The sequence below is a fragment of the Falco peregrinus genome, chromosome 3 (assembly GCF_023634155.1).
Source record: "Falco peregrinus isolate bFalPer1 chromosome 3, bFalPer1.pri, whole genome shotgun sequence".
In the NCBI taxonomy this organism is placed as follows: domain Eukaryota; kingdom Metazoa; phylum Chordata; class Aves; order Falconiformes; family Falconidae; genus Falco; species Falco peregrinus.
In genome coordinates this window covers 96,485,971-96,512,761 of record NC_073723.1, presented here as the reverse complement: position 1 = coordinate 96,512,761, position 26,791 = coordinate 96,485,971, and the positions used below count along the sequence as shown (strand labels likewise).

General features: G+C 41.9%; 1 protein-coding gene across 2 annotated transcripts in view; it reads left to right on the top strand.

Moving 5' to 3' along the window:
• Positions 1–261: 261 nt before the first annotated feature.
• Positions 262–26,791, top strand: part of ELOVL2 (ELOVL fatty acid elongase 2) — a 46,332-nt gene continuing 19,802 nt past the window's right edge. Inside the window, exons 1-2 of one of the 2 annotated variants that reach the window (XM_055800585.1) lie at positions 262–345; positions 25,216–25,279. In XM_055800585.1, coding sequence (XP_055656560.1) covers positions 343–345; positions 25,216–25,279 — 67 coding nt within the window. In that variant the 5' untranslated portion in view covers positions 262–342. Of the gene's footprint in view, positions 346–21,875; positions 21,896–25,215; positions 25,280–26,791 lie in introns of those variants that run through there. The other variant, XM_005239094.3, reaches the window with a different exon arrangement.

Sequence of the window (26,791 nt, the reverse complement as noted above, 5' to 3'; positions counted from 1 at the left end):
GTAAATGCCTTTTCCAACCTCAACGACGCTGTGATCCTGCACCTACGCTGACGCCTGGGACAGCCTCACGCAGCCTCCTCCGCTACTGCATCCCACCCCCCGCGGAGGCTCACCACCACCTCCCCATCCTCCTCTTTGCAAGCCCCCCCCAGGAGGGGGGACCCGCAGGAGCCCAGCGCGCCTCGCCCCGGCCGCTGCCGTGGAGCCGGGAGCCGTTCCTGCCGCCCCGTGGGCGGGGCCGGGGCGGAGGCGGGGCCGGGGCGGAGGCGGGGCCGTACGCGGCGCAGCGCGGCAGAGCCGGCCCGGCGATACCCTGGACAGCGCCTCGCCGCCGCCGCCGCCATGGTGAGTGCCCCCGGCCGCGCCGGCCCCGCTGCCCCCCGGCCCGATCGCGCCCCCCTCCCGGGGCCGTGCGGACGCGCCTCGCCGCGCCCCGCTCCTCCGGGCCCCCCCTTCCCCCACGGGCCAGGCTGGGGGAACACACATGCCCTCAGCCGCACCCCCGCACCCCGCGGCGAGGGACCCGGGGTGGCGGGGGGAGCCCTGTGCAGTCCCAGCCGTGCGAGGCGGGGACGGTCCGCGGGCGGCGGGAGGCGGTGCGGGCAGCCCCGGTGCCCGCAGCTCCGCAGGAGGCTTTCGGGAGCCGGGGGGCGCCCCCAGCCCCCCGCCCTCCCCCGCTCCTAGCAGGTGCGTTTTTCTCTATTTCGAGGTGGGTTTGAGCACGTTACGTAAACGGATTATTCCCGGCCGTGTGTTAATAGAAGCTCCTGTGTTAAGTCATACAATCTGCAGCGGAACATTTTGGTTTTTTCTGTGTAATGAATGAACAATGGAGGTTTAGATTCCAGTTTAGCATTTAAGGGAGTTAAAGTGGAACAATGCGGTCACCTATTGCATGAGTAGGACCGTTCCCCTGCAGCACACTGTGTCTTTGCAGCCATAGTAACTTCCCCAAAGGAGCTCACTCTGGTTGTAAGCAGTCGTGCACCCAGTATAACGCCAACCTTACAGACTAGGACGGTATCATACAGGTATTTTGCAGCCTTAAAGCCTGAGGTACAGCGGGGATGAATAACCTGTCCAAGCTTCTTGTGTCAGAAGCTTGGGACATGATTGACAGTAGAACCTAGTTTTCCTTTCATATGATTTAACAACAAAAATACTTTTTTTCCAATGTCTTTGCATCGTGTATAGTAAATTCTGCCTTCCTGGCATAGCAATCAATTTGGAATTTCCCCCCCGCCCCAGCAATTCAAACATGAATAATATTCAAATAGTCTTTCCATGAATTAACTTGAGTTCTCTTCCTAACAGTCACGTATCCATCTGCTGTCGGTCTGAATCTCTTTCTTTTATTTACTCTGTTTGCAATCAGCTGAGACTTAGGATGACAGAAAGGAAAAAACCCTTGTCCTGGTTTTGGCTGACTCCTTCCAGGACTGAGATGAAGTCAATTATACTGGTGCAAATCAAGGAAAAATTCATTGGTAACATATGCATTGGCAACTTAGTATTTGTACTAATGGAAATGATAGCTGACACCTACCCTTAACCTGTTATTTCTGGTTCTTAGAGCTGTTTAATTAACCTTGAAATTATTCTTGAAACAATGGGCAGCGATATCCAGTAATCGTCATTCAGACCTGGGTTTCTATTAGCAGGTTTTGCTCTTCTGTATCTCCAACAACCTTAGTGGTGAAAAGTTGCTGAGCTTTCCTAAGCCTTGTCACTTATGCATACAAGCATTTGGGGAGGGGGGAGAACAGCCAATTTGGGAAAATCCTTAAGGTGGTGTAAAGGCTGAAGGTTGCTTTGGCTCTAAAAGTTTGGAAGAGTGTCCTTGGAACATTAGCTACTGAATGTAGAACCTGAACTGATGAAAACTGTTGCGATGAGGCTAATGCAGGGTTAAAAGTTACAGCACGTTAATGTCTAAAGGGACCTGGATCTTGGGGGCAGGGGGATGCATGGACATGGGAGGACGCTGCCAAAAGTATCAGGAGTAAATGAATAACAAACATAAATTTTTGCCCCAAGTAGTGGGAGTAGTATTTTAGCACTCCCTTCTCTAGTGGCATAGAAATAAGTAGGTGTACGTTGGTAGCGTCCCTTCAACTCAACTGAGAGTTCCCTCAGCATCCTGGAGCAAGTAATCACTATTATTTGTAGCAAGTAGCACAAGAAAACTTTTTTTTTTGTTTTAAACTTCATTTTGCTGAAGCAGCAAACCGCAGCCTTCATCAGGCTTCAAGTGTTTCTTTGGCATCCCCACTGTATGAGGGTCACTACAGTGGGACCGTTCTTCTGTTTATGTAGTTCACTGCAGCTCTACTTGCTTCAGTGAATCTAGGTCAAATTACACTGGCTCAGGATTTGGCTGCACCCTTGAACTTTAAACCGATTATAAATTTTGATTTGTCAGTGTATTTTCCATGGGGTCAAATCCCATTTTTGACGGAGTAAGAGAGTGCATAACCTTGCACAGTGCATGGCAACTAATACTTACAACAAGACTAGGTAACACTAAGGTAAGCATAAACATGAGGACAGTGCGACGCTGTGTTTAATAGGTTCAATTATCTGTACCTCTATAACAACCCAGTTGCAGAGGGGTTATATGGACAGCAGCTGGAATATTTTTAAAATTCCCTGAGAGACTTTGATAACTGGTTATCCTGGTTTCAGCTGGGATGGAGTTAATTATCTTCTAGAAGCTAGTACGGTGCTGTGTTTTGGCTCTGATGTGAGACTTCAATTCCTCAGGCCTTGCTAGTGAAAAAGGCTGGAGGGGCACAAGGAGTTGGGAGGGGCACAGCCAGGTCAACTGACCCAAACTAGCCAAATTCCATACCATGGGATGCCATGCCTGGTATACACTGGAGGGGTTGGCGGGGGTGGGCAGGTTGTTTCTGGGGGACTGGCTGGGCATCGGTCGTGGGTGGTGAGCAGCTGCATTGTGCACCATGTGTTCCTTTCTTCCTTTCCCTCTGGATGTTATTCTTTCCCCTTCCCCTTTTCATTATAGCTGTTATTGTCATCATTGTTATTATTGTTCTTTGATTTTTATTCTGTTTCAATTATTAAATTGTTCTTATCACAACCCTTGAGTTTTACATTCCTGTCCAACTGTCCTCCCCATCCCTCTGGGTGAGGAGGGAGGGAGTGAGCGGCTGCGTGGTACTTAATTACCCACCGGGGTTAAACCACGACACTGGCGTAATCTGAAATCGATGAAGACAGACACCTAACTCTTCCAAGCATTCATAAGTGTCATGGCCGCCATATCAGGGTATGATGCTTGATGTGGTTTTGATTGTAGGACACGCAGAAAGGGCCCTAGACAACAAGAAACCTTTCTTCTTTATTGGCAGTAGCCAAAATAAAATCCTGCCTCATTGTCCATCAGTATTTGTTAATCACCCTGAGCACTTCCTGAAAAAGAATATTGCAAAGACAATGTTCCAGTCCCCAAAGACTGACACACAAAGTGGAAGAGAACATTTTCTGTAGACAGAGATCAATCCAGCATAAATCCGTGACTGAGATGGGAGCCAGCGCTACAGCACCCACTGTCAACAAGACCTCTCCAGCTCTGTCAGCGTGAAAAGGTAGCAGAGCTCAGCAGCCCTGCCATCCACAACCATGGCAGCAAGCCAGGGCTGTGCCAGCTGATACAGAATTAATAAGCTATGAGAAAACATGCTTAGAAACTGCATATAGAACAGGCAAAGGGACCTAAGTACTTCCACAGAAAGTCAAGAAGACACCCTGAAGCCTTTTGCATATGATGGGATTGATTAAAAAAAAACCTTCCAGGACCTGAAGGAAGAGTCCAGTGTTTCATTTGCATAGTTAATATAGATACCCGCTTATCAAAACCTGCATGCTGTCCTTGGTGTTGATCTCTTTCACCTCTAGGAAGATCCTTTGATTCTTTAAGACAGATCATTGCATCTCCATTACAAGCAGGCTGACCTGTGAAAAGAGAGAGCCTCCTGTTGTTTATCAGGCACTTGATTGTACATTCATTTAGTTTAATAGCGTCTCTTCATTTATTAAACAAGAAAGTTAATCAGATGCAAACACTTTAAACTTGAACCTATGACTCAATTAAAAGCTGGTAAAAAACCTGCATTAGTATTTTCTTTAGGTATTAGTAAACTCCAGACTAATGCAAATATAATGAGCTGGTTTATTCCCTGATGTAAGACATCTTCAAGCGTATTCAACAAAACCCCACCAGGCAGGAATTTTGCCTGATACTTTCATGCCGTGCTATATGAGAGTTTTGTTAATCACTGCCTGTAAAACTGATTTAGAAGCTGAGGCATTGATAGATCTCATACAAATTGAGTCTGAGGTCCAATGATAAAGTAATATGTCACAAGTGCAGCCTGACTTGTAACTAAAGAAGGTAAAGAAGAAGGGAGGGAAATTAGGAGGATGAAAGTAAGCGTACCACTGGTTGTTCAGAGCCAGAAAGCTCCTGGGACGAGTCTGCCTTGTGAGGTGGAAGGGCACAAGAAGGATTGCCCAGCTGCAACCAAGAAGAAACACCTTGTGAGACTGGGGGCTGCAGCTCTGCCACGTTATAAATGCCACATTTCAAGCACATCAAATTTATCAGCCCATTTGTAAGTGGCTGGCAGCAACTGAGCTTATAAATCCATTATCTGCACACACACCCCATGGCTTGCCTTAGCATACGCTAAATACGAGGGCCACAATATCTGAGTGACTGGGTCTTTACCCACAGGGCTGCTGCACAGCTGACGAGCAGAGTTCAATATGAAATAAAGTGAATATTTATGTCTTCTGTGGGGCTTCTTATCGACCCAAGTAACAGCAAAACCACTTTAGTTTCTGAGGACTAGTTATGCTCAGATCTAAGTGGGTAAGAGGGAACAGTTTACATCTTCAATAATATGACAATTACCATTATATTGGCATTAATACTGAAAGTACTCCGATTTGATGTCAATCTAACAACAACTGAGTGATTTTTTTAAATATTAAGTTCATCTAGATGATGACTTTTAAACTGCATTGCATTTCCTCTGCCTCAGTCAAAACTGGCCATGATAAAACGGTAAAGGTCAGACATCCCAAACTGAAGGAAATCAAACTCTATGTGGCAGAAGTTTTTATGTGAAGATGTGTAATTAGAGAACCAAAAATTAAGATTGTTTTCATCGCTGTTGGGAGAAATTTTTATTTTTTCCCCTAAAAAGGACGGTTATGGAAATGAAACCAGTACTACTTCATATTCTGCGTCATTATTTGAAAACCAAACACAGCAAGTAATGGGAGTTGGAAGAAGGACTGCCAAGTTTTAAATAAATATCCTAAAACCATGCATAAGGAAGCACAACAAAACCATTCTTTCCCTAGTTCTTAAAGGCTCCCTGAAGTACGTTAGTCAGTAGTTACCATTCAGGACACTTTGCAGCTAGCAAACAGCATGTGATGCAGCAGCCTAATGGGAGGAGGATAAACTTACACAGATGAGAAGTCTACAGCTGCTTTTATTTCCCCTATGTGACAATAAGCGATGCAGTTCACAGACATTTTGTGCCATTAGGGCCTTACCGCGCAGCACAGTCATTAGCATTCTTATTTGGTTTTGAGAAAAGCATCAGTCTGGGTGTTTCCATGGTATAATAGGCTTAAGAGTTTTGGGCTTTAAAATTCCAGTTTTATGTGGATTAAACTCTAGAATACCTACTGTTGGGGCTAATAGAGGAAGGGAACTAATTAGCTTGTGCACCCTCTTATCCTGTGCCAGCAGACTGTGCTCTGTTATTTGGGTTCCATACATTTTTAAGAAGGAGTGTCCCTTGAGTTCATTAGCCTGATTTAGGGTTTTAAAAGAGGTAAATTTTGACCAAAACAGGAGGAGGAGACGTAAGAGAACTTCCATGCTTTTTTTTTCTTCCTTACTAAACTTGAAAATCAACTTCCATTTCCTTCCCTCTCCTCACCCAGTCTTCTTTAATCAAGACTGAAGTCCAAAACATGAATTAGCATTTGAAATCCAGGTTTTCGCATTCAGGGATTTAAGTGAGAAATAGAAGGAAAAAAAAGTTAAGGACCAGTTAACAGAAACAAGAAGATACTTTTCTCTTTCGTTGTTGTTTTGTGTTCTTAAGTGACCCTTTGGAAAACACACATCAGATTCTGTTTATTTCTCTATATTACACATGCATTTTCACAGCCGACTTGAAGTAAAAAAATACTTTGTTTCTTGCATTTTTGCTGTGAGCATGGATAAAACCACTCCGAAAACCAAAGTGCCTTCAAACTGGCAGGGAATAAATGGTTGGCAAAGTTGATGAGGGTCATTTCCATGTCAGGGAATTGGCACATCTTTCGGTAAGGCTGCTCTGAATAGTACCATCCACACAAGCTTTCCCTCCAATTGCTGGCTGCAGCCAGCCAAGCTACTTCTATCACAGTTTAAAAGGTCAGGTGTAAGGTCGTGCAAGCTCTGCATCTGCTAGAAGTCGGTGTTTGTGGCAGAACAGTGGTGTATTATGTACAGTTTAATTTTTTCAGTACTTGTCAACAGCCTGCACAATTCCAGGGGGAAAAAACACGAAGCCTATTTTCATATTTATATGCTTGTCAATCTATTTTTTAAATCTCTTTATGTACTAAGTAATGTAATGAATTTTCACTACTGACTGGCTGCTCAGAATTACCCTCCTCCTCAAATTCAGAAGCTTGCCTAGTATGAAAAAGATCCCACGCAACGCTTATAGGAACAGCTGCATCTGCCCTCTCAGCTGTCAGGATTACTCGCCTTCCTTGAGCAGCATTTCAGTGTTACTTTGCTGTTACACCAGACGCCGTACTGTAGCTTCAAGTCTTAAGATCAGCCCTTCTTACCTAAAGGTACCTTCTCACCTTGACTAGACTTCTTTTCAAGATGCATCTTTTAATATTGGCAGAAGGCTATGCGTGAAACCAAACAAAACCTCCATCTTTTTGAGTTTATGGAAGGGAAAGAAAAATCAAAGACATCAGAAAACAAGGATATCAAAAACCAGTTCAGATTAGCAAGGTGTTTCTAGGTCTCTTTCTTCTTCCCACCTCTTACTGCTGGTGAAAGCAGAAATGTGAGATGTCTCCCAGCCTGCCAGTATGCAGGTGGCTTGAATATCAGCAGTTATCATCACCCTCCAAATAGCAGACACCTTATTTTATATGAGTTACTCAAGAAATCCAAATCTCCTCCTACAAATGAGGTCCTTCCATTGACAAAAGTATTAGAAGACTCTGGATCCACCCTCAAAAACACCTTTGGAAATCTTGCCTCTTCAATTTCTGAAGCTACTGGCTTTACCTGGAAGCTTGATGATTAAGAGCTGTGAGAAGGTAGCACTGAATCAGTCCATCCCCAAAACCAGACAACCCAAGTATATCATGTCTCTAGTTTTATGGCATTCTTTTTGATTTTCAGAGCTCTCTTTTTCTGGCAGAAGGTTAGTTATAGATCCTCCCTAAGATTTCCCTTCCCCCACCCCTGGTATGTGTCAAAAGCATCACAGGATATTCCAGTTCCCCTTTGAAAGCTGAGATACAGCTTGTGATTTCTTGGCGATGGAACACATTTGAAACTTGGCTCAAAAACAGGCAATTTGTGCAAGGAAATGGGAAAGGCACTATTTAGCTTTATGCCTCTGCAAAATACTAGTAGCTGCCCGTTTCAAAGAAAAGTGATATTGAGAACCTTTTTGGTTTCAACGCAGTTATTTCTTTCTCACTGCTGGAGACTTTGTAAGCCAGCATTTCAATAGTATCTGCAAAAAAATTTGAAAGATAAAAGACTAACTAGATGACAGTTATTTTGCTTACAATAACTAAAAGAAAAACTCAAAATATCCCCCACAGCCTCCCCTGGAGGGAAAAGCACCATTTTTTCCCCTTTTACATTTACTAGATTATCAGCATAATTTTATTTCAAATTGGGTATCACTGAAATGTCCCCTCAGGACTACATTTAATATACTTTTTTTCCCCAAAATAATTTATTTTTCATCAAGTAGGAAGTCATTTCCTTCTTTTTGCTAGACACCTTTGGGAGATGGCAGAATTCAGATCAGAAAGTGTTTTGATGGAAAGGTGCAAAGTTAAAAGCCAAGCCAGAGAACAATGTCACAAAGAACAATGTCACACAGCACCATCCTATTTTGCCTCCAGGTGTGTTTTGATGAGTTTAAATGAGTGTAAGTATTTCAACATTCTGGCTCATTAAACCTTGGGTCTTGCTGAAACGCAGCACACGTGCTTGCAAGCGCTTAAAAATACTCATCAACTCCTGAACACTCAGAAAGATGAGAAACACCCTGATCAGCTGAAAACAAGGAACTCATGCCAGTCCCCTGGTCTTCAGGAAATCTAGGGGTTCATGTGATTTCGTGTTTCTTTTACAAAGGCATCCCCCACCCCTCAGTGCTCCTTCTGCAAATGGAAGCGGCATTGATAAGACATTGATGCAAATCTGATTCTCAGCAGTTCTCATTGAATGCAATAAAGTGTTTTTTTAAGTGAAAAGGATACAATATTGCTGAAATAAGGATGTCATGTAAATTAACAGTACTGAGCTAAATAACAAAGTACTCACTGCAACATGGGCATATGTGTTGCAGAAAGCAAAGTGAGATCGTTAACTGCTTATGACACTTCATTCATCAATCCAGAATTCAAAGAGGTTTGAGAATTTGCTACCAGAAATAATCTTGCACTTGCCTCAATAAGCCAGTTTGGGATCTATTTTGATCAACATCCAGTCGATCAGACCTTCAGGTTAATACTGCAGGTAACTGAGTCTAAATTACAAAGGACAAATGTGCATAGTCAGAATGAAGGAAGCATTCAATTAAATTAGAGTCCTCAAATAACACAGTGCTTATACCTAGCTGGGAAAAGTACTGAAGGGCATCCTCAGACATCACCTCCTAGTTTCTTGCTTAGCATCTTCCTAAAAGAAATAATTTCAAACAGATGGATTTTCTTTAAAACCAGTAATACTTGCAAACCTTATATTTTACTTGCTTACTTAACTGTCACGGCTATCACACATTTGCTCCCTTACATTTACAGATCACCCAGACTCAAAGAGAGATGTTTATTTCTTACTATAGTCTGTTTTCCAGGGGAAAGTCATCTGTTGCTGCTTTTTTTCAGTAACACCTTAATTCTCTATGATATTTAATAACTGGATTTACCATCATGACCTTTGCCACATCTGTCAGACGACACATTTTGCTGGCAAATAGTTATTGTGTCTGGTCTTTTTTGATAGGAGCTTCCCATTTTATCTGTCTTTAAGGATATCAGTAGTGATACTTAAATCAGCTACAGGTGCCATCAATGCTACTTCTAACTTGTCCTGTAAAGTAAAATATATTTATTACATTTACTTGTAAGAAATTGTCATCTCTCCATATCTATTCCCAACAACACACATTGAGTGCAAAGTACTTCTTCTTTGAAAGAGTAGTAAAACTAAAGAGACTTGGAGCATCTGCTTCATTTGTTGGAAAGCTGAGCTCATAAGGATGCTCATTTTCTGGAAAGCGGTACTTGATCGGTGCCTGTGATGTATATCAGGTCTCAGACAGCTCAAGCTGACCTTGCCAGCAACTGTTTTCCTCCTGTCCGATATCTGTCCACTACAGGGCAGCGCTGAACCTTATCAATACTTAACCACCAAGGGAACCAATATTTTTCCATGTGATCTCCAGCTTTATAATGGCTGCTTGCTCAAAGAATCCATTAATAATTAAATCCAGATGGGTGTGTCGGTCACCGTGGCACAGCGGTCTCGTGTAGATGTTATGTCACATGGAAATTCCCAGCTTCGATGACACTTGATGTTACAGGTCAGCTTAGGCTGATCCTATCAGATGATCTCCCGGAATGATGAAGAAAGCTGTGTGAAAAGCCTCTGCTCAGAAAGCCGATCTTCTAATACTGGACATAATCAGAAAGACACAAAATGTATTGCAAGGCCAGCATACCCACTGAAGCACTGAATATCTTCTAGTCATGCTTTCTTTCCATAATATTAGATATCATGACATGCCCATCCTTTAGAATTTTTCTGGCTTTACTTCCCTTCTTTAAATCAGCAGTTACTTGTAAATGATACCTAGCACTAAACAATAAATTAGAAGACAAATGTCTATTAAAACTCATAAGCTTGACATTTGTTTGATTTTAAGTTTAATGTACAAGTATCAGATTTTATAAGCAAATATTTTGACCTAAAACCTCAGGTTTCTTTCCCAGAGTGAATTATACTTGTAATGACCCCATCAAAAAGCTTTCTGTACTGAGTTTGGTACCTGCCTTCACCAGACAGCAGCCAGGCTGCTTTGGACGTGGGTGATGACCTCAAAGTGAAATTGAAAGGCTTTGCATGTGTTGGAAGATTAAGGCTGAAACCTTAGAGGCTGGGATCTGGATTCTCTAATCCATTGCAGCATGCTACAAACACTTCCTTCCCTTCCATTTTTTTCTGCCTCTTTTTTCCACTTGCATCCCTATAAATAGGTCAGGAAAGGGTCTCTGTGTTTGAGCAGTGGCTACAAGGAATGGTGTAGCAAATGCCTGCAAACCAAGAAACCCCCATTTCGCTAATGGGCAAATAAACACAACAGGATTTCCTTCACCCAGACCAGAAGAACAAGAACAAATCTTAAACTGAGTGCTGTTACTTTTTAAGGCTGTGGCTAAAGCAGGCTACAACGTGACCTATCTCACCAGCCTCTGAATGGAGAGCAATGGAAAGAAAACACGTGCACACGTATGATGACCTGCAGCACTGAGCTACTTTGACAGATTCTTTCATTTTGGAAAGAAATTAAAATACGAGGGCTCCATCCCTGACAGTGGGACCGTTACACCTCTGTGGAGCTCTGCCAGTCTATTCAGCTGACAGCACAGGATTTACCCATACCTGTTGGGTCACAATTATGCAATGAACATGCCCCCTTATCAACCTGCTTTTTCCAGGTCCACTCCTGGGTGGCAAGGGAATGGGAATATGTCTTGGTTTATACCTCATATAATTCAATAACTTGAGCAGGTTGCACAGGGTAGAATCTCAGGCTAGATCTTGACACATTGTGCCTTTGGGAAGGAAGCTAGCCTGGTTCGACTAAATGTTTATAAGCACAATTTTTCACAAAGGAAATCCAGCTGGGCAGAGTTCATCTCAGTAACTTTACATAAGGATTAAAAAAGACATTCAGGAGAGGGTTTGGGAAAGAAAGCAAACACATAAGCATTATTATACATGTGTTTCTGTGGGGTTTAATCCTTTTTCCTTTGTTCCTTTGTGGGTTTTCTGACTTTACAGAGGTCAGTAATGCTCTTAACTTACAGATATTCCTTTTAAATATAATTCTAGTTTTACTGTGCCAATGCAGAACTTGAAAGTATGACTGTAACCTCTAGAGCACGTGGATTTATGAAAATAAGAACTCAGTGTTTTCCCTCGGTAAAAACATGGGACAGAGGGAGCTTGACCTGGGGGATCTATACAAAAGAAGTTACTACAAAAACCCAACCAAGGATGTGAACATCTGCCTGCTCTAGTTCCAGCTGTGCCAGCAGGTGAGATCACCACCCCCAGCCACACAGCACCATCCCTTTACTGCAGGTCACCGTCCTGCAAAGTTCATGTGAGGAGCGATGCCGAACATCTTTTAAGAACTCCTGTTCGGGTAGTTTCAATTAACCAGAGTCACTTCATCTGAAATATGTAAGAGCTGTACAACCAGCACAGCCGAGAGGTCTGCAGCGGCGTTCCCAGCCCAAAGGATGCGCAGCTGAGAAGCCGGTGGTGGGAAGCCAGCTCTCCAGCCAGCACAGTGATGCTCACAGCACCCAAAATGCAGCAGCTCTCTAGCTCTGATTTGGTTTTTATTTGTGCCTACAAGAGGTTCAGTGCAGTTTAATAACTGCATCGACTTGACATAGTTTTGCTCACGGGGATAAAAGTATGTTCAGGAGCATTATTTTTTCTGAAAAGCTAAGGTATCCTATACTATAATTGTCTATTTGCTTACAGGTGTTTTTATACTTAAAACATTCTCCTGTACACATTCAGTAGCTACAGCAATTTTAAGATACTTCAGGAGCATGAAATTAATAGTAATGAACTTCCAAATTTCATAATACATTGACTATAAATACAGTACACAGTTAAGTGATGCAAACAAAATGTGCTGCATTTCATTCCTTTTATGTACGGTACCTTTAGCATTATATATATTAGAAGCCCATGTCACCTCTTATGTCCTGACTAGGTGAATTTGTTGTTGTTTTGAAACAGGTATTAATTAAATTTACATATAAAGCTGTCCATTTTTCCAACAGCTCTCAGAGTCTTTCTTGTTTCATTGTGTCCTTCACAGGCTGTATTCAACTGTCTGACACTGTTGTCCCTGGCAAAAGTGTGTCTATAAGAGGAATTAGCATTGCAGGAAAAAGTCTTAATTCAACAATTGCTTAGTTAATATTTTACAAGTCAAGTTTCTGATTTACAGTTTTCTGCAGGGCTGCTCACAGTGGCCTGTCAAAGAGCATAAGATAGAAAGAAAAACCCTAAGGCTTTATTTTAATTTTTAAATGTTTATATTTTCATGTATTTTAAAGATAAAACCACGCAGCCCTACTTTGACAACTGCCCAGAGGAACCAGAAACACTACTCACACAGGTTTTCAAATACTCCTGCCTCACCCCCGCCCCAGCAGGCAAGTACCGCACAGCACTAACACCAGCTGTTTAACAAATTTGGGCAAAACCATCCAGTCAGGGAACACATTTTAGAAAATCCATTTCAGCCCTCCCTGGCTGTAACGGGAGGGGCAGGCAGTCCCTCACACGTTAATCCCCAGCACAGGGACACACTGTTATGTTGCAGACATCTGGGATGGCAACCAAGAAACCTGCTTCTTCAGCATAGAGTGCCCTTTGTCTCACTGCGCTGCCAGGGTTGTGGGAAAGCCAGAGCTCTTGCTTTTGGGTTGATTTTTTTATTATTTTATTATTTTTTTTAAGGCTCATTGTCCAACAAGCCATGAGATCCTGTGCCGAGGCTTAGGATCCTCTATTCATCTTCGATCTTGCAGTTTGTTACAGCAGAAAATGAAGGGATTTTCACAGTACTGGAAAGGAGGTGTTGTCTGTCTCTATCACTTTCACCAGAAAAACATGCAAATGTGTACAGCAAGTACAGTATAAAGCCCTACATACATTACACTAACTCATGAAATCATCTTCTCAGCAGTGAGAAAATCTGTCTGCAAAGAGTGAGGAAAACAAAAGTATCAAGATATGGAATACTGAGAGGACTGAGCTGCCTTACAAACTTGTCACTGTAATTCTCCTCTGCCACTTCATTTGCTCCCTGTCCCCATCTCATTTATCCTCTGCATGGGTCTGCATTCAGGATTCAAGCTTTTTGCTACATTTTGCTGTGTAATTGCATACATGTCATATGTCGGGCAGATGCTGTATACCCAAGCACATCTTTGGAGAATATTCTGTCCCAAAACCAAATCATCTGGTAAATCCAAAGTCTTAAAAGGGTAATTACCCTCCCTTGCTCTGGTAGAATTATTTTCCTGTGCTTTTCAAGGTGCAGCTGGCTGTCTTGCTCTTATATGACAAGAAGCAACACGCTGCTGCTTCATTACATATTCTGGTTAGGCATGCTTTAGCAAGCTAGTTGTTTGGAAGCAGGTGTGTTAAGCTGTGCAAGCTTTCAGATAGCTGACATAAAATTATTTCTGATACTGATCTGTCTTTCCAACACCTTGTAAAGTCAATGAGAGCTGAACAGACCATTAAGGAAGCAAGCGTAACGGAACGAACCTCTCAAAATCAACCAACCAACCCACTCACTGGGGTTCTCTGCTTGTAACTTGGATTGTTCTTGCTCCAAAGGAAACTTTCTCTTATTCAAGCCAGGACCAGTTCCCAAGAATTGTTGCTTTGCCTGAGAAAGTGATTTATTCACTCAGACTATTGGAAAAAGGCAGATTTTTTTTTTCCTCTGCCCCTTCATTTTTGACTGATTTCCTCTTCGTTTATTCCCTCACAGTCATACAGTCTCATCACATCATCACTGATGGTAATTATGCTCCATCTCAGGTCATACCGTCATTTTAAATCTGATTGTTAGAGCAAATGAAAAATGAGGTCAATGATTGCTACCATTTTCTTGGGAACTGACAGGCCACATCTGAGGTCTCCCTAGAGAAATCTTCTTTAATTACAAGTTAAGCTGATGTTCCCCTGTGTAGCAAGTAGAATTGAGCAGGATTACTTTTAAAAGGATTGCACTGATCTGCTTTGGTGACAGTTTCATTTTGAAATTCTGATAACAGGCAAGAGGATGGATTATAAAGATACGGTTCTGGGGAGTGTACATGACTGACACATACTGCAAATTGGGCCACAGCAGCCACCCTGCCTTTTCTGCTCTTTTATTAAGGCCAGAACAACTTCTATTTTGAGCAGTGCAATACCCATGTATTATTATAGCAATTACTTAATATAATTGTAAAGAACAAAGGGAAAAAAAATTGGAATTGTAGAAGTGAAATCCTGCAAGCAGCGATTCCAGAAAGGGAATTTTTCATCCTAGAGAAAATGTGACACACAACCTTTCATAAGATAAAACAAAGAAAAACGTGTAATATGCTGAATGCTTTCAAGTATTTAAATTATTAATCAATTTTGAGAAACCAAGTAAATATTAATGGGTTCTTAAATCACTTTTATTCCAACCCATGCAATTGTAGCACAGAAACCTTCCAAATGCCTTTTCCTCGTACTTAAAAAACCCACAAAAACAGCTGATCAATTTTGCAAAAGCAATTTATCTCATAATGATATATGATCTGACAGTAGTGTGGCTGGTGAAATAAGACTTACTTTATTTTATCTGAGAAATCAGTATTTTCTGTGAATCCTAGCAGGTTGCATAGTCCAGAAACAAAGAATGATGTCTGAAATAGCTCACATTAAATGTTTTCATGAAAATTGTTCTGCCTTTTAGATCTTATTCACCTTTGGTGCTGATGATGCTTCAACCTGATTTGAGTCCTGACAGAAGCCATAAATCAGATATTCCTCCACCTAGGTCCTTATTCCCATGTGTGGGATGAGTGCATAGCACTGAGCAGTGCTGCAAAACAAAGTGAAGAGGCACCTCCTGTTAAATAAAACTAAAAGTCCTAAAGTAGAAGGACCCTAAACATTAGTGCCATCTCTCCAGAAGTGAAAAGCCTGGAGCACGTTGGCTCCTTCGCTACGAACAGCTCAGACTTCTTTTTCCTACAGGAGCACACCAACCATCAACCGATAATTGATAAAACTTGAGAGAAGAGCATTTCTCTGGAGTGTCCTGGATGTAAAGCCCTGTCATGCAGGACTGAGGTGCTCACAAAGCAACCCCCAAAGCCAGGCAATCCGGTTTCAGGAGTTTTACACCAAGCTGAAGTGCCACGCAACTCGACAAATACAACTGCACTAAAGCAATACGTGCTGGGGTTTGGGTTTTCTACATGTACTCTTAAAAATTTAGCAGTGCAAGGCAGAACTTGTTATTCTGCTTCACTACAGCTAGAACCTAGGGTTTTCAGAAAGACGCAAGAACTATGACAGTGTGTGAAGCCTTATAGTATCAAGAGTTAAAGCCCAAGGGGTTTGGAAGGGGAAAAAAAATGGGTATCTTTTGAGAACGAACAGACACACACAAAGCTTTTACAATTCAGAATCAGTAGTATCATAGTGTCACTGAAGGTACTGTGCAGGGTGCCTCTGGAATACAGCAATATCCCCAAAAAATGCAAAAAAACACCAGTGGGGGGAAAAAAAAAAGGAGAGGTTCCTTATTTTCAAACATTAACGGGCACAAATGCTGCCATCTGGACTGGAGCAAGGAATATATTCTGAATCCTCTTCATTGGTGTCACAGAGAGATTCCTGTTCTTTTTAAGATTTTTCTACAAGCCAAGGCCTAATGAGGACAGCTTGCAGTAAGGGTAATTGATGAACAAAATACTAACCAGTTTAGCTTCTTTTTTTGTATTTTATTTTTTATTTTTAAACTGACTGTAACTGTAGGAAGGAAGCAGCAGCTTAAGCAATGCATTTGTTTCTAGAGGTAAAGCAGAACGACTTTGAAAATAAAAATGCAGCAAACCACTAATATTAAAGTCAAAGCAAACCAAGACAAAAAAACCCAACAGGCTAGCATTTACTCTTTGAAGTGCTGTTTTTCTGGATTCCTTTTCAAAACTGCAGTTTACATCTGACACGTACCAGCATCTTGACACTAGATTTTTGCTTGGTTGAAGCTCATGTGCTAGGAAACTGCTGAACCTTACAAAATGCTGGCAAAGCAGGGACAGATGTGAAGGGAGAACCAGAGGCTGCACAGGGTTGTTTGTTGGCCATATTCCTTCAATCATCAAACTTCTTTTTCAGGGTGCATACACTCCAAATTTAGGACCCTGCTGCCACGTGATGCTGGAGGCTCCTAAATTCTCTGGGTGTTCACGTCTCCAGTAGTAAGAGCATCTGCATTTCTGCATATATCTATACCGGCCTCAGCCTCTAACGCCCCGGAGCATTCTCGAGCCATGCCTTCCCTGCCCTCCCTCCCCTGTGGGACATGGTTTGCCTAGCCTTGGGTTTGAGATTGCCACATACAGACCAAAACTGTGCCCTCATGGATGCCACCAGGCCCACTACCTTACCACTCCTGTTAATTCAGTGCATACAGCCCTCACCTGTTCTAGGGGACACCAAGTGTCAAACCACTCTTCTACCTGACTTGAACTTGTATCTCACATCTTTTTATGACCTCCTTAACTGCTTGGGCTGGCACATCCCCCCCAGATTTTTAAGCACAGTCAGTCATCACCTGCATCAAAGAAAGAGGAAAAAATTGGAACTGAAATCGTTCCTCTCAACATCTGGATTCTAGTCTCTGCTCAGGCACACACTGCAGTATTTCTTAGGGAAGCAAGAGCTGCAGATGAAGAAATAAAGGAAAATAAATTCCAGAGTTAACAGTGTAGTTACCCAACTCTGAAAACAGTCACTGGCTGTAAGCCACAAGCAGGGGGAGGCAGGCAGTCGCCTAGGTACCACCCCCCAGAAAGGGAGCTCCTGTGTCCTCTCCAAGCCCATCTGTCCTTGCAGCCCAGGGAGCCAGTTACCCAGGTCTTGTGCCTTGCACAGGGAGCTCAGACATCTCACCTGGGACCACAGAGCTTGTCAAGACACCTCAGCACCACACACCACACCCCAGACCTCTTTGAGGATGTAATTCTTCCTTGCAAGATAAGTTTGAGTAGAGAGAATGCAGAACTAAAAATCAAGATGAAATTGAAGAAATTCAATTTGCTTGTGTAAGTGACATCTTCTAGCACACTCCTAGTAACATAGGCAAGTCAAAATGTCCTGCTGCAGGCTTAATGCAGATTCTCCTGGCAGCTTGTTGCTTTCCTGCAGGCATTGCTAAACCACATGGTGAATTTCTTTAAACAACAATAAAGAAAAAGAACCTTTAGACACAAGTGCCCTCATTTAAAAAATACAAAGACATAGAAGAAACTATATATTTCAGAAAAAAAAAAAAATATCATATCTATTGTTCCAAGTTAAGCCACCTAGACAGCCTGAATGCAGTAACAGCTAAAGATGAAACCTCTGGCTACATTTAGCTGTGTGTTTCCGTACTTACCAGACTTTACATCCTTCCATTCATTTTTCATATCAGAAATTGCAAGCCAGTCATCTTACTGAGGCATTCACTGAAAGCACAGCATTTTCTTGCAGGTAGCATAACCTGAGCAGCTACCGAGACAAAAATCTGCAAGCCTCCCTCCCCTTTGCAGCTATCTCCTACTTATTTTTTCACCCTCAGTAACACTCATCAACTCTGCAGGGACTAAATTAGCACAGGAGAAGGTGTTCAGCACTTTTGGCTGTAATCACTGTTCAAACAGCTGTTCTCAATCCCCTTTAGAGAAAACGAGCTGATTTGATGAATCAGATCCCCTATTGATTTAGCCAGATAACAGGCTGGCCAGCAAGCTACCAGCCTTGTGTAGGATGCCAGCCTGCAGTCAATCATTTCCAAATATATGCAAAAATAACCCTCAGCTGCAAAGATATTGCCCTTTTTATCTCAGAAAGTGCTGGACTTAGTAATATCACCTGGAAAATGTCCAGAAATTTGCACGTGTGTGCAAGTTTTGGCTGTGGAATGGAGTATATATTGCATAGTATCAGAAAATAATAGGAATAAAATATAATCTGCTTGAAAAACATTGAAAATCAAACAAATTGTTTTCAGACAAGACACGGCTCTTACTGGAATCTTTTAGAAATACTACTCAAGTACAACCAGCACTATTCTTTGTTACCTTCAAAGTTGCTCTTGAAGTCTTTAAATAATTTACTGACCACAATAGTAACGTCTTTATTTTCTGGAGTGCTTACAGTTTATTACGGAAACCTTTAGAAGAAAGGAAATAGGAAGAGAAAAGTAACATATGAAGACCATTCATTTTTTATTCTCTGTGCTGAAGCTGGAACAGCCTTCTTTTGTGGTGTTTTTTTCTCCACCATACCATATTTTCCTGAGATTTTTGCATTAAATTAAAACGTATTACACCACTTGTGTTTCCGAAACAAAGATACAGCTCTCTCTTTTCTTGGAATTCTAAAAGAATAGCTGTATCTTTAGATGGAGTCATCAATAGTTCTTTTAATTAGCAATTCTTGGCTATTTTCTGCAAGATAGGAGCATTACCAAGGACTGTTCACGTATTATACGGACACCTCTCTGGCCCTGGGGTACTAGCAGAACTTCCCGTGCCACAGTGCTGCTCAGCTTTGGTCACTTCTGCCACACCAAATTACGTGCCTTCATAGGGCAAATCCAGCTATAAAATTCTGCCAGCTTCCCAGTGCCACTTGTTGCGAAGGAATCAGGCAGCGAGATCGCTACGCTAGCAAAAACATCCCATGTTACAGCCCCTGGTACGTGGCAGAAGAGCCCTGTAGCCAGCCCGTTCACCGCAGCCAGTGGGCCGTGCTCCTGCCAGCATCGCCAGGCTGGCTGAGGGTTTGTAACGTAGCTAGTCCCTAATCTTGGACAGCCATCACAGCTGAAAGAATGTTCCAGAACGTGGGATACAGAAATTACCATGACAAATAAAAAAGTCCAGTTTCTGTCCCTTGAAATGATTAATCGGAAATGCTAAAAAAAGATGATCTAAAATAATGTCCTTCTAGTTATTTGTTTCCTTCCCTCCCTCCCTCCCTGTGCATCCATGGGACACAGTAGCAGTCTCATCCCCCAGCTGGGTGTCTGGTCTCTCATGAGCTTACTCCAGCTTGTTCCTACTCTCAATGAGATTATCTAGCAGTGAGTTCCGTCTATTGATTATAAATTACATAAAGCCATAGTTTATTATCAACTTCTGGGTGTCCTGTCTCCCAGTTTCACTGAATATCCTGTTATAGGAGATAGACATATATATGTATGTATGTATGTATGTATATATAACCCCCTTGTTATAGTGACACAATACATTGCAACCTCAGGCTCACCTTTCTGCCTTCATCTTCATCTTTTCCTGCTGTTTGTATGTAATAATCCTTACATAAATTCTTTCTTTAGGGATTGTTATACACATATTTCCCCCACAGCTATAATACAAATCACAGAAGATAAAGATGACAAAAAACTAAAAGCTGATCTGAAACAATCTGTGATGAAGAATTGTCCCCCATCGTGCTTCTTTTTCCCAGATTAGTTTTAAATGCGCTGGGCAGTAAAAACCTAAGCAATTTCTTTTATAAGCAGTTATGACACAGTCCTGAGACTTAACTTTGACTTCCCTTTGCTTTATTTCATTCCCTATTTCAGCCATTCTGGAGCCAACGCTACAGGTTTCCAAAACTTTGTTAATATATATATTCAAATATGTGCAGCATGTAAAATTAGTTACTTTAAACACGCTGATAAATTCAGATTACTTCCAGTACTGCTCAGTCACTGACTATTTACAGAGCAGAAACCTTCAGGGAATTAAGGAAAAGTTGCCATCTAAACAGTAAAAATCACCGTACAATTAATATATATGTTCTCTGTCATGATTGCTTCAAACATCACATCTGCTTCCTGGAGCTGTCTTGGAGAGCAGCGGCTGGCACCCATTTCTGGTTTTTGTCTGAGAATTGAAATAAGATGTCTTTTTTATAGAGAATATAATTTTTGTATAGCTGTGTAAGAACAAGCAACAAATTCTTTTGGATTTTTGGGATACTGAATGATTTTCAAGGCTTTTGCACAAAAGAAACCTCGCTAATACAAAAGATTTCCAGCATAAGTAAGATTGAATGCAGCTTACTCGTCCGTAGGAAGTTTATTTCAGAAAGCCATTTAAAATCCACATAATCAAACAAAAAGCCTCACAAGCATACTTCATCATGTATGCCTATATTTAATAATCACCTTTTGTTTGTCTTTTAATCCCAGTTATTGTCTGTAACGGTATTTTATGCACATGAGGAACATTTTGAATACAAGTTCCTCATCCCAGCTCAGGAAAGCCTGGTATCACTGTCTTTGAATTTCAAGGAGCCTTTAATTTTAGAACTAATTTTAGAACATCCTTAGACTAACACAAGTTCTGGAGACCCCATGCCTGTGGGCAGAGCCTCCATCTGAAGGGTCTGTAATTGCAGCCACTAGAACCTGGGACTTCTGGGGGGCTCCCTAGCCTGTTGGTGGTCATTCCTGTTCCCAAATGATCAAAGAAGTTATTTTGGCTATAAACTCCTTGTTTCTAGACTGCAGTATTTATTTGCTGAAGTAGCAGTTGGGACATTTTTGAAGGTTGTCAGTGGGAACAACAGCCAACAGGGACGTGTCCATCCACTTGCTTCTGTAAAAAAAAAAAAAAGGATTTTTTTAATGTTTATATTGGATCCAGGTAGCCTGGTTTATATAGCTTTATAAAGAGGACTTACATCACTTGAGGCAGTGTTTTTAGTGGTCAGTAGATAATGCCTAAAGATAGATCATTGGTATGTTGAGAAATCAAAGGTATTTTGGACAAATCAAAGGTATTGTGATACCTGCACTGTTTAGATAGCAGGTACATAATTTTTGCATAACTTATACTGCTTTTACTAAAACTATCAGGAAGCCAGTAGACATTGGTCTCTCAGTAAAGACCAACACTAACAAACATATATAAGCATATATAAGAATGAGAAGTTATTTTTTTCCATACCTGCTGACTTGGAAATAGTGTTTTACATGCAATCAGCATGAAAACAATAATTCATGTCTGTGCGCCGTGCTACTTACGCTTTTATTTCCATCTCTGTTGCAAAAATATTGAAACTTATTAGGGATCTCTATGTTGCATTATCATAATTGGCTTTATGCTCCCTCCCCATCTTTCCATTTGGGTGACTTGATTTGCTGAGATAACCTAATGTCTTTTTCATAGGTGAAGTTAAATAGGTCTTCCACAAACCTGTCCAAAATCCTGCCAAACTCTCAGCATTGCCAGTGCCCACAGCAATGTCCTGTACAACAGGAGGAAAAACATGAAATACAAGTTAATCTTTAGCCCTGTAACTCATTGATACCTTCATTGATAAAGGCTGTTACAGTGATTTGCCAGAGAGAAGTGAGTTGCCTGGCCATGTGGGTTTGTTCAGGCTGGCTTTATTTGCTTTTCTTTACAAACACAACAGATCATCTTGAGCAAGACGTTTGCATCTAGTCTGCACAGAGGCACTATTTTAAGATGTGTTCTAAACCCCAGGAATACGGTATGGTCTCTTGTAGTGGTGTTGACAGGAAGGTGACAAGACCAGTCACACAAAATTACCTACTTTTTTTAAAGAATATTTTTTTTCCAAACTATTAGTGCTAGTATTAGGTATATAAACAAATATATTGTTTTTAACAACCTTCTAAATCTATATTTTGTAAATCTTTGTTTTTGTTCCTGTAAAGTAAGATGAGTTGTAAAAAACCTAAAAGGGAGGCAAATGCTGGGACATTCTTAAGAAGCATATTTTTTCTTCTGCTGCACCTCCTAGAAGAAATTCTACTCTCAAATTACCACTGAAAGCAAACCCAGCACTGAATTATGTAGTGCTAATTAAGATAGACAGGAGCAGGGTTGGGAGCTGGTACAACTCCCCACTGGGTCACTTGAGCACATTCATAAGGAGGTAGACTTTAAATTTAGAGTGGTTCATCTACTCAGCATGCTGTGTGCTCATCCTAGCCAGGTGTGAGAGGTTAGCTGTCATCAGCTGCGTCAATGAAGACAGTAACCTGCTCAAAAAAACATATTGGTATATTTTGTAGGTGGTATCAAGTTGCGGGGGAGCGTTGATGCGCTGGAGGGCAGGAGGCTCTGCAGAGGGATCTGGACAGGCTGGACTGATGGGCTGAAGCCAACTCTATGAAGTTCAACAAGGCTCGGTGCTGGGTCCTGCACTTGGGTCACAACAGCCCCCCGCAGCGCTGCGGGCTGGGGGCAGAGCAGCTGGAAAGCTGCCCAGTGGGAAAGTGCCTGGGGGGGCCGGTCAGCAGGCGGCTGGGCATGACCCCCCAGCATGCCCAGGTGGCCAAGGGGGCCAGCAGCACCCTGGCTGGTGTCAGCAATAGTGTGGCCAGCAGGACCTGGGCAGTGACCGTCCCCTGTGCTGGGCACTGGTGAGGCTGGAGCAGCAGGGCACTGAGGGGCTGGAGCGTGACCAGAGCAGGGCAGGGGCTGGGGCAGGGGCTGGGGGAACTGGGGGTGTTCAGCCTGGAGAGGAGGGGGCTCAGGGGGGACCCGTTTGCTCTCTACAGCTGCCTGAAAGGAGGCCTCAAGTTGCACCAGAGGGGGTTAGATCAGATATTAGGAAAAATTCCTTCACCAAAAGGGCTGTCAAGCTCTGGTACAAGCAGCCCAGGGAAGTGGTGGAGTCGCCATCCCTGGAGGCGTTTAAAAGACGTGTAGATGTGGTGCTCAGGGATGTGGCTTAGTGATGGACTTGGCAGTGCTAGGCTTACAGTTGGACTTGGTGATCTAAAAGTTCTTTCCCATGATTCCTAATTCTATTATTCTGTTTTTAAGTCTTCATTCTGCTCTTTCTCCTGAATATTCTACAATTCTAATTCCTTCATGTAACTGTTAGAAGAATCCAGTCCCTAATTTCCATCTCAATGCAGCCAAGAGTAGACTTGTCTAGAGTGTTTTAATATAAAACGAATATACATGGTTTCTTATGTTGTTCTTGATGTGTAAGATTTATTTATATAATGTAAGCATGAAAGCAAGTAGCTTTGCGTACTCATTCCTACATGACATTTGAATCCCTTAAAGTATTTTTTCCAAAGCAGTCGGTATAGTCTAACCACAGGAGTAGCTCTGGTTCAAATTAATGTACCAGGTGAGCACATCACAAATAGCAGTGTGGCACTCCCCAGATGGCATGAAAATAATAGCAAAAAACCAGCATAGCTCAAGGATGTGAAAATGGAAGCAGATCTTTTTGCACAGGTCCAGCACCTGGAAACTGAGCTACCTCCTATGACAGAAGCCATCCTTTAGCCTGCCGCGGAAATTGTCTGAAATTAAGAAAACACCTTTCTCCAGGGGCAGCAGTCAGGACCCTTTCCTGAAAACTAGTTTAGCTTTCTCAGTGCTGCAAAAGTATAAAAATCAGATTCATTCTCTCCTTTTTCAGACCAAGTCCTTTAATTTTTTGTTAAATATATATGTATATATACACACACAGTTTTAGTTTCAGGGTTTTGTTGAGTTTTTCTTTAAGACAAGCTGAACACAGCAGCATCTTGCAGACACAGACCTTTACAGCCTGGAATACTGCAAAATCTTGCTGCCATGTATTCACACAAAATCTGCCCACTTTGAATATCCTGAGGACCAAAACATAAGAGGGGGAGAAACAGAAGGGGCTTGGGAACGCCAGGAGCTTCTCCCTGCCCAGACCACAACCCAGCCCCAGCAGGGGAGTGCAGACGCCAGGACTGGACCTACCAGGGTGCAAATGTGGATCTTCATGAGGCAGATCTGCTAATGGTGACTGCAGCCCAGGCATTCAGAGGCACACACGGCCCTTGGCAGCTCTCGCTCTGTGGAGATGCTCAGCATCGCCGTGCGCCTTTCTCCTCAGCCTGGCTGCATTTGCTCAGTGCTGAAATTAGTTCATGAAGCACAGCAAGGCAATGTTGGAAGGAGCAGAAGAAGAGCTGGCTGACCTCAGGCTCATGGCAAAGAGCGGTTCAAGCACCAGCGATCAGGAAGCCACTACTCAGAACTGGAGTCTGGGAAGAAATATTTGAAAGGCCACCACATCCGACTAAGGGAAAGACTGTGTTGATCATGGCTCAGCTCCCAATCCAGTCACAGACAGGCACAGCCTTGCTAAGCCTGCCAACTTAGCGGCTTCGTTGACTTAGACCTCAAAACACAATGTCCCTGTTAATATAGTCTTCCTTTTCTTGCCTCCTCTTCCTCCCTCCCTACATGGCCTGAACTTTCATTGCAGGAGGTCTGGGTTCTCCTGAAGACCTTTTTTTAGGAATGTTGTGCCTGATATAGAGAAATCTCAGCTGGCTCACCCCAAAGGTTTCCTTCTTTAAGAGTAAAGCATCAAGATATGCAGCTGATGCGCTGTTACTAGGCTGGTTGCAACCAGGTGGCTTTGTGAAGCTTATCAAAGGAAATGCCAGCTCCTCTCCAAAATTATCTCTAAAAGAAATAATAATAATAAAAAAAATATTTCAGGTGAGGAAACATAACAAACCATAAAGCATCTTTATTAGAGTGAAGATTATATCCATCACTGATGGGTTTGCTGTAATACTTGTTCTTTTTCATTTGTAAAACCTTAATTTCCCTTCCCAAAGGGTTCCAGTTTGGGCAGTTTCCAGTAAACGAGGCCTCTATTGTTATCTAGACCACAATCTGCCCTAAGTTAATTTTTAAAGAGGTTTGGTTTTTTCCAGTAGACATGATATTGCATACTTTGGAAATAACTCAAGCATGACATTTGTTGGGTTTTTTTAATTATATTCTCTATGTGAGCCATAAGATAATGTCACATATCCTTTTTATATTTTTTAGGAGAACCTGAAAGCTTTTGACCGGGGAGTAAATGAGTTTGTGGACTATATGTTTGGACCTCGAGGTAAGCTGCTCCACCTATAGCCCTTCTAGGTAGTAATACCTGTCCAGATTATGACTCAAAAAATATTCTAGTAAACAGAAGCTGTCAAAATCTTCTAGTGAATAATTTCTCATTGAAAAATGTAGGCTAGGCAGAATCACAGTATTTGTAGAAACACACCATTATTGTTGGAAATCTATCAATGCATTGCATTTATAGAAAGCCATTAGATATTTTTTTTGTCTGTTTGACATAATATTAACTATAATACAAATTAAAACCAATCACAGATTGTACTAAAAGTGAAAGAAGACATGAAACTGATTTTTTCTTTGAAACCTTAAAAAAAAAAATCACTGGATTTTAGAGTCCTTTGTTTCTGAGACTATAAAGGATTTCAGTCTTACATCCTAATGTAGATTAAAAAACTTGAAAGCCTTGATTTTTCTGAAAGTGGAAGATCTGTTTTGGTGCTGATTCTCATTCATAATGCAGTTGTTATTTGCTCCAGCCTCCTATTAAATAGCCTAATTCAGAAGGATGATCAGAGCAAAAGCAAGAAAGGGCCTTCAGCACCCTGCAGGATCATAGCCAGAATTTCAGCAGACCAGTAGAGAGGCTGGGAGAACAGATACATCTTTCTAGTTGCTGTTCTTGCTCTTTAACAGTCTGGACAAGAATAACTTGAATAACTGTAGCTTGGGGGTGCCTCATGCTTTGTTAGGACTGAAAGAAGTAATAGTCAAAAACAAACAAAAAAAGAAATAGGACTGCAGAAAGAAAAAGCTACAAGGCAAGGATGGAGCATCAAAGTCAGGGCTAAGAGCACCAAGCAACTGGAGGAAGGTGGTGAGACAGGAGCTTAGACAGCAGTCACTCTTCAGAGAAGGTCTCTGTAAGGCCACCTTGCTGTTGATAGGGCTGGACTTAAACTTTCAACTTCAGGAATAGCCTTGCAAACTTTTCCCTGCGGTTAAATCCAGAACTGCTGCCCATGTGGATGGACATATGCTTATGTATTCTCATTTTGTTGTAATAATGTCCTCCAGGTCCCAGAAAAAGTTCTTGCTTAATTAGGAGGACAAGTGAAAGAAAGCTGTATCATTTTTAAAATCGAGAAATTCTCATTTTTCATAGTTGACTGGATGGTTACAAAAATATCTGCCATCATCTCTGCAGTGGATGCAAAGCTTGAAGGAAAGCTTTCTGGTAAACAAACACTGAACAGCTTGGAAACTGCAACAGAAGCAATTAAAATGGAAAAAGTTTTATTAATAGCTTCTATAATAGTGCATTTTAATATTAGCAAAGAGATGTGATCACAAGCATTAAAGTACTTTTTTTTTTTTTTTCAAATTGGTATGTTTTCCTTCATTCCTTTCCTCATTGGTCCAGAACAAATTTTTTGAAGGAACAAACTGTAGTTAATCCAATGCAGAATACCACACAGATCCCTTTGGGCTTTTAGAAAGCCCTTCAGTTAAATGAGTATTATTTGTATTGCTTGCCAAGCACATCACCATCCGTCTCCAA